The sequence below is a fragment of the Pararge aegeria genome, chromosome 2 (assembly GCF_905163445.1).
Source record: "Pararge aegeria chromosome 2, ilParAegt1.1, whole genome shotgun sequence".
Taxonomy (NCBI): Eukaryota; Metazoa; Arthropoda; class Insecta; order Lepidoptera; family Nymphalidae; genus Pararge; species Pararge aegeria.
In genome coordinates this window covers 19,825,768-19,845,215 of record NC_053181.1, presented here as the reverse complement: position 1 = coordinate 19,845,215, position 19,448 = coordinate 19,825,768, and the positions used below count along the sequence as shown (strand labels likewise).

The 19,448-nt window shown below is 35.4% G+C and overlaps 1 protein-coding gene across 4 annotated transcripts in view; it reads right to left on the bottom strand.

Moving 5' to 3' along the window:
* LOC120628013 (neuroglian-like) overlaps positions 1–18,245 on the bottom strand; it is an 80,299-nt gene extending 62,054 nt beyond the window's left edge. For 3 of the 4 annotated variants that reach the window (XM_039896220.1, XM_039896195.1, XM_039896212.1), the window contains exons 1-3: positions 18,145–18,245; positions 17,681–17,766; positions 13,227–13,353 (exon numbers count right to left, since the gene is read on the bottom strand). In XM_039896220.1, the coding sequence (XP_039752154.1) occupies positions 13,227–13,353; positions 17,681–17,738 (185 nt within the window). In that variant the 5' untranslated portion in view covers positions 17,739–17,766; positions 18,145–18,245. The remainder of the gene's footprint in view (positions 1–13,226; positions 13,354–17,680; positions 17,767–18,144) is intronic. The other variant, XM_039896205.1, reaches the window with a different exon arrangement.
* Between the last annotated feature and the right edge of the window lie 1,203 nt (positions 18,246–19,448).

The window sequence follows — 19,448 nt, the reverse complement described above, 5'->3', positions numbered from 1 at the left end:
CCTAGGCATACATCTCCCGTTCACCAATAGTTGCCACCTAAGAGTTAATGAAACGTTTTCTTTCTTTAGACATTGTCTAAATCTTTAGGCATTCGGTTTAGTGAAAACAGGCACAAGTCATCTTGATTGTTTATAAGTGAGATTTATAACTAGTTGAGCGCTATGTGCGCATTATTGCATAAAATGCAAAAATTGTGTCCAGAAACAGAGAAAACGCCCCGCGCACATCTGACTTCACACTCGCGGAATGTTCACACAAACTTTTCATTTTCCCAATTTTAGTTAACGTTTTGTACATTAGAGGTGAAAATAATTACAGTCGACTGCTAAATGGCATGAAGTCGCTAACCGCCTGTTCAAGTAGCGCTACTAAAGTGGAGTGGTTTTTGATGCTTCAATATACGACTAATATTGAAGCATCAAAAACCACTCCAACAGAGGATTGTTATAAGCTTTTGATGACGTGAAGAGCAAACCAACGAACAACGTAAGCCTAATATACGGGACATGGTTGGGCACGGGCCTCCTCTCTACCATATAAAAATTTTGAATCGACTCGGGAATCGGGATCAACTCATTACGGTTTCACTACAGGGCACGGGTCTCCTCCAACAATGAGAAGGGGTAAAGGCCGTAGTCCACCACGCTGCCCCAGTGCGGATTGGTGGACCCATACTGAAACAATACTTTCGATAGGATTAATGTCGAAAGACCCAAACATGACCGTAAAAGGCAGGGCTACGTGCACAATCTATGGAATGCATCCAATTCGGGCGCATACGCCACGAGTTCCATCGCTTAACGCCTCAAAATAACGATTTTGCATCAAACGATTCTCGGAACACAACCTGTATCGAATGAGGTCATCGAGGCGTCGCCCGCTGCACTGTTCTACCAGCCCATTGCAATCAAACTACCATCATAAATTTCGATTTAACGACAATATACGTAGTCTATTATAAATAATGAAGCTATTTTTGTTTGTTTAAAAGTGCTGTAATATTGTGTGGTACTTCCGGTCGTTTTTTTTTTTTTTAAGCATTTGATTTTATTTTCGCAATTCCTGAGGCTATAAAACTTTCAATTTCACCCCTCATATTTTTGGGGATAAAAGTTTATAAGAAAGTTACTATTTTGCAAATTGCTATTTGTGTTGACGGTTAAAATGGTAAAATATCTAAATGTTTTCCATCCACGAAACGTTTAAATAGGGGATGAAAGTTTATTTGTTGCTATATTGATGCTCGACATCACGGACCTGTCACGGAAACAAGGTCTCTCGAGATTTTTTGCTCTAAAAATAAGAAAAACTAAATATAATTTAACAAAGATTAGTGTTAAAAGAAGTTTAATCAAATTATAAAGCAGTGCAAGTGTTAAAAGCCATTATTACATAGGAACTCGGTGCAAAAAGTGGAATGGTTGACTCCGTAGCCCATGGACCTGGGTTCTTATTCCGCTACGGGCCACTTATTGTCAGATATAAATAAGATTCTTTGTTTGTTTGATAAGTTTCCAGTACCAGCTCGGAGTTAGGAAGTTGGCGTCGTCAACCCCGTGGGTAAGGCCTAAGGTAACGACGGTCCCGAATTATCACTGGGATGTGAAAATAAATGTGTTAGAGCCCGCCAACCCATATTCATCATTACCAACCCAAGGGCGGAGTGGTAGACTTCACAAGCCCTTGAGAACATTATGGGGAACTCTCAGGCATCCCAGGCATCCAGGCTCCAGGCATTATAGAGAACATTATGGAGGAAAACGTCGTTTGGGAATCAGCACTTCCTCCACCGACGACGACGTTTTGCTCCACCGTTAAAGCAAGTAATATAGTAGCAAAAAAAAATACTGCGATACGAGTGTAACCAACATTTGTTTCTACCGGCGGCGATCTAATTAAATTCAAGAACACAAACGCTACTGTTGTAACCTAAATATGATAGTTAGATATATTCCCTCGCGGACTTTTTTGTAGGTAATAATGAGTAACTTTAATCATTATGTATCATAGGTACATATTTTTTATGTATCATAAATACTTTTCTCAGCGCACGCCAAATAATGAACTAAAAAGGCAAAAATTTGCTACTTTCGGTTACATTATGGTTGATTTTTAATAGCAGCAATAAATGACCACCTGGAAAGCATGCCCTTTAAAACAAAAAAAGATTTTTTCAAATCGGTTCAGGCGTCTTCCGAGTAATCGGGTAACATACATAAAAAAAAAGATTCCGACGAATTGGGAACCTCCTCCTTCTAAGTCGGTTAAAAAGGCACATAACTTACGTTAGATAGACCCACATTGGGGGCACTGGTAGGCTTTTTATAACTCTTACAATAGATACAGAAGATTTTCTTAATTTTTTACCATCTTCATACCCTGTGCATACCCTCTATGCACGTCACTGATTGGAGGAGTATAATGGGGTCGATGCTCTAATTCCATGCCGTCTACGAGAGTGCCCAGAATGATGAGGCAGGCTTAAGAATGATGATGCAGAAGATTTCGAAACCGGTTTAATTAAATTCCGGGTACAATCTAATAAGAATACGCATCACCGATAGGCGCACCAATAAATAGTACATCGGTAGGCAGGTATTTGCACCTACGACACGCAGCGTGGCGACTTCATTATCTCGCTGTCACCAATGCACGTGACCGTAGCACGTGAAGGGGGGTTTGGAAATACGTGTCGTGAATTCCTAAATATCCCAAAAGGTACTGGGGAGCATGGGAAATGATATCGATTTGATTTTTGGCATGGAGTTAGTTGAAAGGACGGCGAATAACATAGGGTATTTTTGGTCCTGAAATAAATTAAAATATTTCATAAAAACTAAACAACACGCTTGGTATAAAAAAACAAACCAATTTTAAATGACATCATTCCTGCCTTATCGACTATAGATGGAAATCTTATAAATTTAAATAAAATTGAAAATGGGAATAATCTTATCAAATTAGTGTATTTTCATATGTCCTCGATATATCTACAAAGTTTAAACGAAATCAGGCCGTTTGAAGAGGGTCAAAATCAAGTCCAAAGGAGTCGGCTACAAACTACGAATTCCAAAGTAGAGATGGGCCGAATATTCGTTTTATATTCGGTATTCGGCATATTCGGCAGCTTTACCGAATATTCATATTCGGCCGAATATTCGGCTGAATCACCTAATATTCGGCAAAGTGATACTCAAAGTTTTTACTGTTATGTTATGAACCGTGTATTATCATGATTTGAGTGTACAGTATAATGAGGTAAGTATTTTAGAGTATAGCTTTCTGTTTTTGTCGTCACTGAAGCTTTATTTTCAAGGTTGGTTGGTAAAAAGATACCTAATAACTTAATGCAAAATATAGTTATCTAGCTGTTTTGGGATTAGGCTGCTGTGTAAACTCTTTAGAATAATATATTGTAATCAGGTCTTATCTTAATTGAAGGAAAAAACTGTTCAAAAATGAATCAAAATAAACGCACGTGTCAATGTTCTAGGTAGCGGGCGGGTGGGTCTGGCGGCAATCCGCGCGCTTAGCGTAAACAAGTTTAGACCTGCATTTGTGCTACGGAACGGAATCAAATGTACCTAATATTCGGCCGAATATTCGGTTCGGTAAAAGTTTTACCGAATATTCGGCCGAATGTTCGTATTCGGTGAAACCCATGTTCGGCCCACCACTATTCCAAAGGGGTTTCCTGTAAACCTACATTCATATTTTTACGTTTTAAAGAAGCAACCAGCTATATAAGGAATGATCAATCGTTCAGCGGCACGTCTTTGTCGGCAGGACGGACACTAGCCATGGCCGAAGCTTCCCACCAGACAAATACCTGCATAGAGTGCAAGTCCCTTTTAATTAAATGTAAAAATGTACGCAGGGCTATTTGATTCGCTCTCCAGATCTATTTCAGTGCTAGAGGATACATTTAATTAGTGATTAAAACGCGACCTGGCAACGGGTACAGGGCCCGAGGGAGTTTTATGACGACGGAAGCGTGCAACCGTTTCGACATAATATTTTCAAGCGACGAAGCATATGGGAGTATGCCCAGTTATTTAAAGTCAAAATATCAGCGCAGCTCGGTAAAAATCCCTTGAGAATAAAGAAGGAGTATTTGTTGTTATAGGAAATAGGTTTATAAGATTAAATCGAACCAGAACAATGGCCAAGTGAGTTCTGGACTTCTTGTTAAAACATGGCGTGCTTGGAACCGTCGTGGCAACTTAAATTAAATTTATTTGGTTTATATATGTTAGCAAATCTGCCTTTGTATGTACATTTGGTTAAAGATACAAAGTTGTCTTCGTCCAGATTCAGATAGATTCATGTTTCGTTTATATAATGTGCTATGGTGTGATAAGAGATACTAAAACGATTAAACGTTGTAAGATATTATTATGGGGTTTCTTTTATATCTTTATTCTATTATTCTATTAAGGGCAGATCGAATAATTATGAGGAATACTACTGCTAGATAAACACTTTAAAAAAGGTTAGTTACCTTGAAAAGCTTATTGATCAAAATACAAGTTTACAAATCACCAAAGTTTTAATATAATTATACATACTAAAGCGGATTTTTTTTAATTTAAAATGTAATGCCAAATTGTAATCTACCAAAACCAAAACAACAAGTCTGTCCCTACATAACCCTAAATAACGTGAGATATGGTCAAGACCCCTTTTCTGCCTTGCCGACAGCCTCTCTGATAGAGGTTGAGGTATACATTCTGGGTCGAATAAATACATTTTTCAGATCGAGTTTTTCAGCCCGAGACTAGAAATTTGAAGCAGTTTCTTATCTTCTACTTAGAAGAATAATTTAGCACAGGTACGTTAAAATATTCTTTAAAAGATTATATTTTTTATTCGACTAAAAAGCGTGACTATTCAATACAACTGTAACAAAGGCAGTGTGCGTAGCGATGGGGAATTTCGGCTGACAGACGCAAAGAGATACTGTGCGGTGTTGAATGGTACAGTTTACGACAAAGGACACAACTGCATAGTCCTGCAATAAGAATAGACCGTCACTTCGGAAACTACAGTTGTACCTTCTTTGTCAAAAGGAATTGTAGGTACATAACTAGTGGCTATTAAGAATATTACATAAGAAGTCTGTCGTAATTTATACATAGATAGTTTATAAGCTAAAGAGTGACACAGGCTACTTTTTATTTTATAGGATAAATGTACGATTCAAATTGGATTCTTTATGGTCACAAACCTAGTAATATCATATTGTATAATATTATAGAGATGTTTTTTTTTGTTTGTTATTTATAGGCTCCGAAAGTACTGCATCGATTTTAACCAATTCTTCGCCAAAAGAAAGCTAAACTATCGCGAAGTAACATAGGCTATAATACATTTTTTCAAAATAATGGGAGAACCCAAAATTTGTTTCTATAAATTCAATATTTGGCGTGCGCTGAGAAAACTATTGCTGGTACATAAAGATCATGTATCTATTACATCATTAAAGTACTCATTATTACCTACAAAAAAGTCCGCGAGGTCCGAATATATCTGGATATCATAGTTAAGTCGAGATAGCAGCTTTTGTGTCCCAACATTTTATTAGATCGCTGTTGGAAAAAGTGGGTTGCATTTGTATCGCAGTATTAATTCTTCTTAGTCCACCAATCCGCACGCGGCCAGCGTGGTGGACTACAGCCTTAACTCCTTCTCATTGTGGGACCCGTGCCCTGTAGTGGCCCGATAATGGGTTGATATTATGATGATTTATTCTTATTCAAATAGATGCTTAATCATCGAATTTATATAGTTCAGCTTAAAGTTTCGATAAAATCATTCATGACAAATTTGTTTCCCTTCAAGAGTTCCAAAAGTCCGCGACAGCTTATGTCTATCTTTTTAGGTTGACTTATACGCGGACCGCTAGTGAAAAATAATGAATGGGCATACGAACGAAGCAGTTTAATAAATAAAAGCATACATCAAAACGAACGGAATTTCCAACGTGGAACAAATCTCAAAAGGTTCAACGGGAGAGCAGTTAGCTTTGAAGTGTGCTGAATAATAGTGCCGCGATTAAACCTCCGTACATAAAACTCCAGGATAAAACCCTTGTCTGGAGTCTGTACCCAGTTATCCTGCACTGCGCCGCTATAAATGTTAATTAAACACTCGAGCCGTCAACAAACGAGCGTCTACTGGCCTAGTTTTGAACAAAATAGGTACGATAAGTAATTTTGAAAAAATTATGTTTCAAAGTATCTTTTATATCCATTGGTTTGGTTGATATAAATGGCAAATTATATCCCACGAAAACGCTCGCCGAGTGACATGACCGCACTTGTAACGTCATAGGCTAATTATAAGTCTTTAGTTAAAGATTATTGATTTAGATTTTAGGTATTGATAAAAAAAATATTTAGGTTTGATAGTTTGAAATCACGAAATACTTGATATACACAGAGATTTTCGAAGTTTAAGCTGAACAACTTTAATAATATTATTTTAAAAATATTATAGAAGTGACGCAATAATTTTGAATTTAGCGTTTCACCTGTCATGGCGGATCGCTAGATTTTGCAGTATAATTTATTTAAAATAAATACCGATCTCACTTCGAATTTAAATAAAAATTCTTTTTTTAGTCTACATGAATCATAAATCATTCGATAAATACAATGTTTTAGCGACTTTTTGTTACTGCCATCCTGCTTATTCTACCACAGAGTAAGCAGTGGCATGCACTTCATATATGCACAAATGCACTACCTACCCTAAAAATTTCATACAACCCTGAAAACTCCTATCGCGCCACTGAGTGTAAGGATAGTCATATAGAAACAATAGTGAGCAAACTGGAAATCTGAGCTGAGCGTTTGCGACCATTTGCCATATTATTTCTAAGTTTATTACTATATCCAGAACTTATGATATACCATGGCAATAAAGTTATTTATTATTATTGTTACCGTGGGCTTTTGGGATCCTGTGGAATTATATATTTCTTACCCCCAAAATCGGTCACCCAGGGTTCAACGTTGCCTAAGGATTGCGTTGCGTTGCAGATCCCAAACGACTGGCTTTGCCCGTCACAACTCCAGTCTCATTCAATTACATACTACATCTCTGTCTGTAATTGAATGAGAGTGGAGTCATTAAATCAAGTTAGCTCTCCTTGAAAATCTATAAGGCGGCTCATAAATGCTAATTGGTCATTTCCATTTCATTGTCCCCGAGACGGTGAACAATAACAGAAAATTAGATCCTAGACGATGGACTCATACAGAAACCGAAGACGGTTATGATTAATAACGTCGATTACTTAGATACCTTGTCCACCCACACTCGAATGTTTTTTACAAACAATTGAATGAGAAACGAGAAAGTTGTTGGCAACATTCAAATTAATCGACTACAAATAAATTATTTATCCTTATCGTGTGCCTTAATATAAAGATTAATTGTTTTATCACAATGACGGACATACAAACTTTAAACCCCCTATATTAACCCTGACAAGGCTTTTTTCGGGATGAAAGATAGCCTATGTCCTTTCTCAAGGTATAGTCTATCTCTGCACCAAATTACATTAAAATCGGTTTGATGGTTTTTGCGTGATCACGTAACTGACAGACAGGGTTAATTTCGGATTTATCAAAGTAAAGCAACGAATATTTTTACAAGTGATTTTTGATTTGTAGGTGGGATTTGTATATTTATATGTACTTTTACTTGCACAGCGTAAAATTCAGTTGTACTAAATTCAAAAATTCGAATTCAAAACTTCTTTATTAATCTAGGCCTATCACAGGCACTTATGAAGCGTTCATACATATAATATGTTTACATAATTGTAAGGGGATGGTGATAACTTCCTTCGCCAACTTTAACCTAAAGCTACGAGGGTTCCAAACGCGCCCTGGTCTAAGAAGAGCCAACAACAATCTTAGCCGGGTAATTTTTTTTTTTGTTTATTTATTTATTTATTTATTTATTTAGGAAAACCAACCGCTAATACATTTTTTCTTGTCCAAGTTTTTACGTTGCGAGCTAAGTGAATGTTCAGCTTATTACAGGTTTTCACAACGTTTACAAATAATTTCAAAATTAATTACATTTTATATATAACTATTTACATAGCATTACAAAATAAATGTCTAAAAATATTTTAATAATTAATAATGTTAAAAATATAAATAGAATTAAAATTAAAAATCATATTAAATTAAGAATAAAATTAAAAATTAAATTTAAAAAAAAAAATTTACATCAATGTCCAAGTTTAAGCTTATAAATTTTGAATATTTGATAACATAAGTCAAGTATTTATTTTATTTTTATCTTGAAATGTCAGATAGAACAATTAAGTGTCAATAATTTTACGCCTAAAGTCAGTGAATTTATTATGAAATAAGTCTATTTCTTTTTGTTTTTTTACGTAATCGTTATAAATGTCGGATATTCTTGGTAAGGGAGAACATTTACCCAACTTCGTTCTATAAGGCCTGTGATACAACAAATTACAAGGAACCCGAGGTGTGTTTGTGCGCGGTGTTCTAATCGCAAATCTGTGAATCAGTTCAGGACAATCAACGCCATTGTTAAACAAATTAAATAAGAATGTCACTGACAACAGCTCTCGTCTATGTTCAAGACTTTGCTTTTTAAAATAAATAAGCCTATGTGTATAATTATGAAGATTTGTATTGAATCTATAAGAGAGCAGTCGCAAAAATCGTTCTTGTACTCTTTCAATCCTCTTAATATAAATTTTAGTGTATGGTGACCAGACTGTGCAACAATATTCAACTTTGCTCAATCAAATAGTCTTATTATAGTAGCACATCTTTTAAAATTTTTAGAAGTCCTGAGTACAAATCCTAACGATTTATTCGCTAGGTCAAGAGTTTTATCAATGTGGGGTACAAAAGTTAATTTGCTATCTAAAACAACGCCTAAGTCACGCATCATACTAACTTCAGTCAACTGCCTATCATCTATGTCATATACAGATAGTAATGTATTTTTATTCCGCGTGAATTTTATGTGATACTTAGCACTTGTCAACATTTAAGAACATTTTATTCGTATTACACCAATCATTTAATCTACTCAAATCTTCCTGTAATAATTTTATGTCATTATCACAGTGAACAATTCGCGTCAATTTCAAATCATCAGTAAAGAGACTTGCATTGCTGTTGAAGAAAATGTCAGTTATATCGTTAATAAATATATTAAAAAATAGAGGTCCTAAGTTCGATCCTTGAGGCACCCCAGATTCCGCTATAAACACTTCTGATTGATGTCCATTAATTACTACCCTTGACTTCCTATTCACAAGGTATGATTTGCTCCACTTCAGCAAAGAGTCAGAGATACCATTTGCCTGCAGTTTGCTCAGTAGTAGTCGATGATTAACTTTGTCTTTGTTATCATCATCTCACAGTAATTAAGTTTCGAGCGCCTATTATAAATGCTTTTAGTACCTACCAAGATTGCTATTTCATTGTGATTCAAAAAATATAGCCTCAGGCCATGTATAATAAAGAACAGATTCTCAAATATGTCTTAATGCTTCAGACCGAACTTTATGTTGGTTTATTAACAGGCGATAGCTTATTTCAAGTAAAGACAGTTCAGAGATTAAATTAAAAGCTAAAAATTCTCAGTTAAAAGCTCAAATTCCCACCCACTTTGCAGGTGAACAAACGTCTGCAATATGAAAAGCGGCTATTCAGAAATTTAAAAAAAAAATCCTCGACGAAGCCCCTCCAGACTGCACGATAATTATGTTCAAATAGAAAAATGCTTTGCGAATCGTTAAAAAGTTCGTCCTCATTCTCAATACGTACTTGTATCCAGAGAAATATCACGATCCACTTAAAATCGCCGGGATGGTTGTTGCGCTCCAGATAGTTCAAGAGTTCTAGAGATCGGATCGATAAAAATGTACAAACTATATCATATGTGATGTACTTTGCGGCTTATGCATTGCTGTATCGATAGATTGTCACGTTGGACTAGTAGAAGCATATTCGGCTGCGGACCACGTGGTTCTGGCTTCGAACCACGGGTCTGTCTTTCTGTTAATAATTTCAGATTGGATCAGCACCGCTCTTTTGGACACTTTAAGTGGAAAAATTTTATATCCCCCGACTTTTTATATAGCGTACATTATTCGACTAGTCATGCCCTTTCATTTGATACCCATAGTTCGTCAGCGTTCATCGGTTAGTGCATTGACCAATTTCTGACTTCTACATTGACAAATAATGCGGCTTTGTAAAAAAAATACATTGCTACTTCGATTAACCGGTAAATATACCTGTTGTATGAGCAAACTAAAATTAGAAATGGTGAGACCCATTTCTAACCGGTTAACCGGTTTAATAATCAAACGATCCAAACCTTAACTTAAATTATGCCGATGCGGGGTTTAAAGACCGAAATCGGTTGTTTTTTTTAGCAGTTTTCAAGCCACATTCGAGCAAATAAAGACGTTCTATTATAGGTATTCTGCACTCGGATGCATGCACGTGGGATTCCATGGAAATCAATGTTACCCATTTTGGCCCGGGCGAGAACCAACCGGTCTCACTGCGATGAAAAACTGAATCGGATTTAACAAGGCGATGCAGGTTGGCCGAATTTAAAGCCAGTATTTTTTAGCCCGGCTGCCAGTTTGTTTACATAACGGAGGTGTTCGAAAACATCAGCCTTAGTACATAGTAGGATTTGCACGCTATAATCGAGGAGACATTTTCGAGTATCGATGTACTTGAACATTCGGAGTAAAATGGATCTTTTACACATTGTGTTAAAGCTCAAATTTGCCTACAACACTTAAACACGTGCTTTGGCAGAACGTTTACTAAATAAAAATTTGAATTTTAGCATTTGCACCTCTAATACAATTTATATTAGGTCTATTTTACTTTGAGGTTACAGAGTTTGGTGTGCGAAAACCATACCTCGACTGCGAGCGAGCAAATTTAGTACTAAGGCTACAGGCCGGAGCCGACGAGGGCGGTAAAGTTCGACGCCCTATCCGTCAATATGTATAAATCCGCAGTATTAAATATAACCACGAGTGTAACTTTTGCGTGCTGAAAACTCGTTTGCTAGGGTTACGGTTAAATGTGTTTCGGTAAAAGCAACTGTGTTTTGTAAATCCTAACATAGGTAGGTACAAATATAATTTTGCTATTTTGAATATGATTAGTATAGTCTATTTTTGGTTACTTGTCTAAATGACTGTTATAATCTTTGTTATGTTTTACTTCTTTGTGTAAATTATGTATTAATTCAGAAAATATATTGAAACAATCATTCATACTTCATTATATTTGTTTCTATGTTTTATTTTAAATACACTTGTTTTCTATTCTTTAAACATAATTTACATTAAAACACAAATAAAGAAAAAAAATCGAGTATTTATATGTAGAAAATCTTCAACTCCTAACAATTATTGTACCGACCATGCATAGAAAAAAACTTTTTTGGGAATTTTTATTAAAACTGTCACGCGCAAAGTTCAATTTTACTGTATAGTGACCGACAAGTTAAAAAAAAAAAGCACACGTGAATTTACAAATTCAAGTGAAAAAGGAAATCTAGCTCAGATATCAGATCTATTTAATTTAACAAATAAAATAATATAACCTTATTTAGGTTGAAAAAGTAGACCCGACACGATTACGTTTGTTTAGTTTGCCTAAGACCTAGAGGAAAGCGCAGCCTTAAAACGTCGGTGCAGGAAGAAACCCCCAACGTTTTCAATAAAAATTCATATACCGATTGATATTTACAATTCATAACGCGTTTACGGCAAAGGAAAATTCAAACGAAACCGGGATATATCTCAGGGGGATCATTCTAGGATATTTACAACAGAATTAAATAGGGAAGTGTATTTTATCTTTTAAAAAATTCCACCCCCGATGAGTTTAATAAATAATAAATGACTAAGTTATACTTTTTATTTAAATGATTATTATTTATTTATGTATTTGAAGCACCACCAACAGATTCACATATTGTAATATCAAGGGATAGAATTAACGTGTCCACCTGTCCTATAGCCCGGGAACATGGAATACGAGAAGTTTACCTCCGTTTATTATTAAACTTATACTATTTCGACTTGAGATTTGATAAAGCTGTGGGAGAAAATGATTTTTTATCCTTTCCCCGGGGATATTGTCTCCTGCCCCTGCTAGCCGTACAGGTTGTCGTTCAACGTTCATGCAAGTAATATTTTAATCTTTTAAATTAAAAAGGCATATATATAACTCCAAAAAGTTACGTGTTCGAAATCTGTCTAGCCACTATGCTATCACCGCATCATGAGTACCGTACTGGAGCCGTATTCTTGGAACTTCATAGCCCTTGAAAACACCTTAGTTCCATGGAGACCAAAAATTCCACACGCATCCGCTAGGTATAATTATAAAAAGTAACGGTAATAGATTCGAACATGATGTTGCAATACCCCGCGTCCGATAACATAACCGGTTCGGGATCCAATCTTGCAGCCATTAGCGAAATTGCGATGGCTTTATTACCGGAAATACACGTCTGGCTGATCCGGGCGAAATACTGGACATCGATTTTTCAACAGCCGATTGAATTACGTGTTTGGCTAGCTAATGGATTTCTGAATGGCACCCTCTGCTTAAACGAATACATGTATATGAGGCAGGGAATAGAGGATGTTGCGGTTGTGTGTGCCGCAACCCAGTCACCAGGTTGTCAGTTCGATTTGTTTTTGTTTCGTTTCGTAATAACTATTTGATCCATCTTAAGTTTTCTCACTGCTCTACTTAGAGCTACCATAGCTTTATTTGCAAGTAGGTCAAGACTAGTCACAGGTGGAAGCGTTACCACGGCACACCCCTCCCCGAATACGTAACCGCGCGAGTTACGTACGCACATCAAAGATGCTTTTGATTCATCATAACCATATTAACCTCTTTACCGGCCCACTGCAGAACATGGGTCTCGACACACCAGGCTGGCCCAGTGCGGTTTGGTGGACTTCACCCACCTACCAAAACATTATGGAGAACTCTCAGGCATGCAGGTTTCCTCACGATATTAAGTACAGCAAGGTATTTCAATCGCTTACATTTAAAACGCATATAGCTCCCAATAGTTAAAGGTCGATCGAACTCTGTTCCCGCGAAAGGAAGGTCGAAGCTGTAATCACTAGGCTATCATAACATAAAAAAGGTACACGTACTTGGGTGCCGGTTCTCCTTCCGCCTCGCACTCGATGATGAAAGGCTTGTCCACCTCTCCGGGCTGCGCCACTTGGAATAGCAGCTCCTCAACCGTCGGCTGCTTGACGATCCGCGGCGGTGACGTCACTGCACACCAATTAATTAATTAATTTAATTTAATTTATTAATTGAATGTACACATCTACACATAGCGACTTTATAAAATTCAAAAAATTCAAATTCATTCATGTCAATAATAGTGGTAGTCGATCGATCAGTGCGCCGTGCAATAATTTTAGACATTACTATTCCACATGATGATAATCTGGTGAAAGATGAAAAGGAAAAGTATCTAAATACTCGGACCTTGCTCACGAGATTACCGCCATGTGGAGTGTTGAGTATACTGTTATTGTTCCGATAGTCGTTTCAGTCAATGGTCTTCTCGCGAAAAGTTTTGATCAACATTCGAATCTTTTCCTTGGTTGTTGGATCAAGGGTCTTATACCGAAGAAAAAATGAGGTAGTAATCCTTGAAACGGCTCGTATTGTGAGGAGGTTCCACACTTTGGAGGCCTGACCGCCGCGCCGGTTGCTTGGTTACTCAAATGCCGCGCAAGCGAAAGAGTAGATTTTTATAAATTTTCGAACAATATTTTTTTAAAACATATTTTAATATTAAAAAGGATAATAAAAAAAACAATAAATTATAGTAGAATTGGTGATAGTTAACCTATACCTTACCTTATACATAACAAATACCTACATGTAATTAGTGAAAACGAATCAATCGTTACAATTTAAATATATTATGTAATAATAGGTATAGAAATAATTTAATTCTTATCTTATAATTCTTATAATGGTTAATAATATTATATTTCTAATTAAAACATAACTCATGATAAATGCAAAGTTTATAAAAACTATTTGACCTTTAACTAACTTTTATCTTTCAGTATTCTTCCATTTATTTGTCCATTCCCCACCGTTTTTTAATAACCATGCTTTTAAAAGTGGATTCCTGTGATTTTGAATATTCCCTCTAATAATAACTTTGGCTTTGGCTTGACTTACTTGAATTGTAGCGTGCCTTAATAAAGCCTAAACCTTACTCAAGAATACCAAGCCTATATATTTCTCAAGGCACAATTTAATGTAAGAAAGATTTTTAAAATCCAACAGCACAGCTAGCATGGGTAGGAGACAATTATCTCCCCAGATAAAGGATAAAAATGTATCTTCTCCCACAGCTTTATTACTCTCAGAGCACTGGCGAACAAGTGAAAATAATATATGTGTAACAATAAACTGGGGTAAAATTCTTATACCATATTCACATGCTGTAGGAGGTGGACATGTTAATTAAATCTTGTCAGGGGATATAATTGGGGGATGTAATTTTTATCTCCTGCCTGTGCTAGCCCTGCAGGTAGCTCTAGAGATAATCTGTTTGAAAAACAAAAAACAAACTCCACAGATTCATTTAGCACATCAACTATTACTAAAGGAACAGTTTGCCCTTCTTTAACATTGACAACAAAGCAAACATGCATCATGTTTTGGCATGGATATAGAATTAAAAAGATACATTAAGCCATATTTAAATATTGTAAAAAAAATCATGTAAATCAGCCCACCCACATTGTAGCAGTGTGGTGGGTACACTTTCCATAACACCTCACACCTATGTAAAAGTAAGTGTATGCCTAGCAGGGACATCAATAGGCTGAAGATGAGGATATAAACCAGCAGCTTTTAATATTTTTTAACATAATATATATACATAATATGAAGACTTCATAAGTGTGTGTGATAGGAAATGTGATTTTTTACATCAGCATTACATTATTTTATTAAAAACTAGCTGTTGCCTGTGACTTCGTCTGCTTTTAATTTAGTTTTTTGATGTGGCATTCAATTTAGTTGTAGTTCTAAAAAAAATTAAAGTATTCAGTATTGCTAAGCCTTAAATTTGGGGTTTGCTGCTGTCCGCTGAGGAGTTCTGTCCTCTATCTCCAACCACATACAACAGATCAACACAAAACAACTACAAAAATAATTATTTAAATTGGTTATAGTTTGTCTGAGTTATGGTGTAGAATCGTCAAACACTTTCATCCCCTCTCCCAAAGGAACCAAGCTTAATGTTGGGATAAAAAGTATCCTATATTACTTCTAACACTTCCAAGAATATGTGTACAAAGTTTCATGAGGATCGGTTAAGTAGTTTTTGTGTGAAAGCGTAACAAACAAACTTACATTGACATTTATAATATTAGTAGGGATAAATCAATACAAATAAATATCTTAGATAAGATATTACAGGCAATACCAATACACACCCACCTACTTTTTTCTAAGCTATGTAAGTAAGTATTGAAACTAGTTACCATGTTGTCTATGAGTAAATAGTCAATGTCAGTTAGCATTGCTATAAATCATTGGCTTGGCCATAAAGTTGTCACTGGCATAGCTTCATGCCACTTGAAGATAATTACCCTTATGCCTAAACAAGGGGCACTATTAAAATTGTTTTCTTTTTACCCAGTACAGAGTAGTTTAAAGTCGTTCTTACATTCTAGTTCTTTAGCAATACGTAAAACCTAAAAATTGTGATTTTAAAACTGAAATGAACACAGCAAGACAGAGACAATCTGTAGTTTTAGTGTGCCTAAACATTCAGGATATCAGAACACTGCTTGTATTGTGATTAACTAATAGTTTATTTGCATATAATTGAAGTTCTAAATCTATGTGGTGACAGCAGGTCATAATTAAGCCACCACCTCTCCTCTTCCCACTAGCATTGTGAAAGGTGACTGAGAGAATATAAAGGAGAACAGGCAGTGTCCTTTATAGCGATCTGGACAAAACCCCCTGCTGGGAGAGGCTTTTACTCCAGCAGTGGACTCTTATAGGTTATTGAAGATCCTATACTGAGGGTGCCCAATGTGACCTCTTCATATTACTTATTAATGGCACACAATAATAAGAGTGCCACAGTATATTCTGATATGGAGCGAGGGGGTTACAAAATAGCAAAAAAACATTTGTAAAGTTATATATATATACGCAAATGAGGTGACTTCTGACTTAACTGAGACCTATGAATTACACAAAAAAAGACACTACAAAATTAACTTTATATAATTTATATCTTATAAATTCACAATTAGTTATTATGTTTAATTAAAAAGTAATAATTGGTAGTAGAACAAAAGGCTAAATTATTTTTTTATATATATAGATAGATAGATAAATTCTTTATTGCACACAATTAAGGGATAAAGATAATATAAATTAAAAACAAAAATATAAGAAGAATAAAAATGTGCAAAGGCAGTATATAAATAAGGAATGTAGATTATATTAATAAATCATACATTTATTCAACTCAGCTTTGGATGCATATGATCCCTTACTTTGTCTTGTACATCTAAAAATCTTGAACCTGTTTGTGTAGGTACCTATACATATTTAAAAATAACAACAAAAAATTGAGTTTTAACAGTTCTGTAATAGTAGATCTAAATTTTTTCTGGGATCATATTTAAAAAGTGTATGTTTTATTGGTCCAAAATCCTACTTGTTAAGATAAATAATTGGTTTGCATAATAACTTTTGCATATATGAATCTCAGCATAATAGTTCTGTTTTAATTTTTTTCATTTTATTATTGTTTCTATTCACAATTAGATTATTCTGCATTGTTCATAACAGTTTTGCCCTCTCAAGTTTCTCATTTGAGTTCGGAATTTGTTAATTGGGTTATTATATTGGGTGCTTTGGACTGAGTATTTGGGTTAGGTGACGAGATGATGGACACATGGGGCCATACTATGATCACTTAAAGTAGTTGAAATAGACATAATTTATGACAGACCTGGACTACCTAAAAACTAGCAACCTAAACCTAAACATCCTAGGACTTTAATTTTTAACAACATAACACTAAAATTTAAAAGTGCAACATTAAGCAATGGTAGTAGGCACCCTAGCATCATAACATCTCATAATTAAAAAATATAGCACTTGTTTTCTACTGACTAGTAAACCATTATTAAGCCTCAACATAGATGAGCCTCCTAAATGGGTTATGAATTCTGTTGGCAAGGGACAACAATATTATAGCTGAGTGTACTTATCCTAATATTATTATAAGATTACTTTCATTTTGTCTTCTTACTTAAATTTGTTTGTTCGCTTTTATATGAATTAGCTTCAAGCAAAAAATGTTTTCTCAATGTGTATTAATGTGTTTGTGAATAAGCACCTATATATTATATTATATGTGAATGGTTTATCAAATGAAATGAAGTAAGTCTCATGCAAACATTTAAAGTTAATAACAAATAATACGAAAAGTTGAATGAACCTCTAATCGTGAGAAGCGTAAGTAGTGATAACAGTTCATTCAAGTTCAACATGAAGCTCTTGCTAGAAAATATCTATATATGTCTGGAATACTCACACAAAGCTGCCGCTTGCGATAATATCGCGAAGACACATATTAGTTTACTGGTTTCCATTGTTCCACCACTCTGCTGCCGCACAGATCTAATAAGAAATGAAACAAGTCTTATTTAGTGATAAACCACTTTTCTCCGGCACACATGTTCACCACACTCGATGACCTAATCCGAATAGAGCCCAAGGCACAATGACAACACCCACTATAAATAGTAACAATAATACACCGAACTGACGCCCAATTATGACATAAAAAACTTATATTGCGCTCAACACGAGTAACGGTAAACCCTCAGCCCTTTCAAACACACTTTAATACGATCGAACAGACGAAAAAACACGCACGAACTCACGTATTTTATGACAATTTAGCGGCTTGTAAATCGATAATAGCCTTTGGATACTTTCAATAGATCTAAAAACACAATACCATTATTTATACGGAATTTTTCATAAATATATTACCTATTTTATCTATTTTATAAAAGCATCATCGCGAAAGCCCGAGTAAATTATATTTACAGGATTTATAGGCGGGGCCTTTGCGATTCTCGTTTCGGTTTCGACAGACGACAGTGATCAATTTATTCAACTGCTTTTGCCCATAGACAAAAGTTATGGCGGCGTCGCTAATGTCAAATTCAAATTGACGTACAACTTGTCAAAACTAAGGTATTCTCCAAGCGAGTTAAAAAAAAAGGATTTCGATGACGTAACTTGATGCAGTAAGGCCTCTGTGCAATTGCTACTAATAAAAACATCATATTGTAAAGAGTACTCTTCCAAAAATAATCTTTACTTTATCTGCGCTATAAGCATTTTTAACCGCGGCGGGATGCGTGTCGCTGGATTGTGAAGTTTGGATGTGTGTAGTGCTTTAAAAATTCTATTTTATCTGTATACAGAACCATAGACAAGCTTTGTTTCTTTTTTATCAACATGGTAAAACTATGGAGGGTAGAGGTTAGGAGAGTCATCTTATATGGGAGAAAAGTCAAAGTCAAAGTCAAAGTCAAAAATATCTTTATTCAAGTAGGCCCACAGGTGGCACTTTTGATGCGTACATAAGAATTACACGGTAGTGAGAGGATGGCGATAACCACATTCGTACACTTAAAACTAAAGCTACGAGGGTTCCAAACGCGTCCCGGTCTAAGAAGAAGCCCACAACAAACTTAGCCGGGTGTTTTTTTCTTTTTTTTTTTGTTATCGCCATCTCACAATGTAATTTTAAATTATTAGAAGTTAAAAAAGTTAAAAAAGTTAAGTTGAAAAAGTGTCCAGTTGTTGCGCTAAATAACAATTCAAAAATCCTCCACAATGGCGCTGGTGGATGCACAGGGTATGGTATGAATGTAGCAATCGTAGATGAATTGAAGTATGCAGAGTTAAAAAATTTAATGTCATTATCGACTAAAGTAGTTAATTATTGAGAATTTCAACAACTTACGTTGTACAAAATATTGTGGTAAATATAACCTTACAGATTTATTATAACCAAACGTGCGTTTAGAGTGATTTTATTTCGTAAACAGTAAATAGTACGGTATTTATATTTGGCGCTTCTTTTAAGAGTTACCCTGATGCAAATGTGGCGCCATCCTAATTTAATACATTTTGACGACACTTTTTTATATACACAGATGACTCTCCTTACCTATACCCTCCATAGGTAAAACACAGACACGGGACCTATGATGTATAGGGAACGTTTTAGGAATAACAGTATTTATTCAATCATAGATTAAAGATAATATAGCAAAGACTGA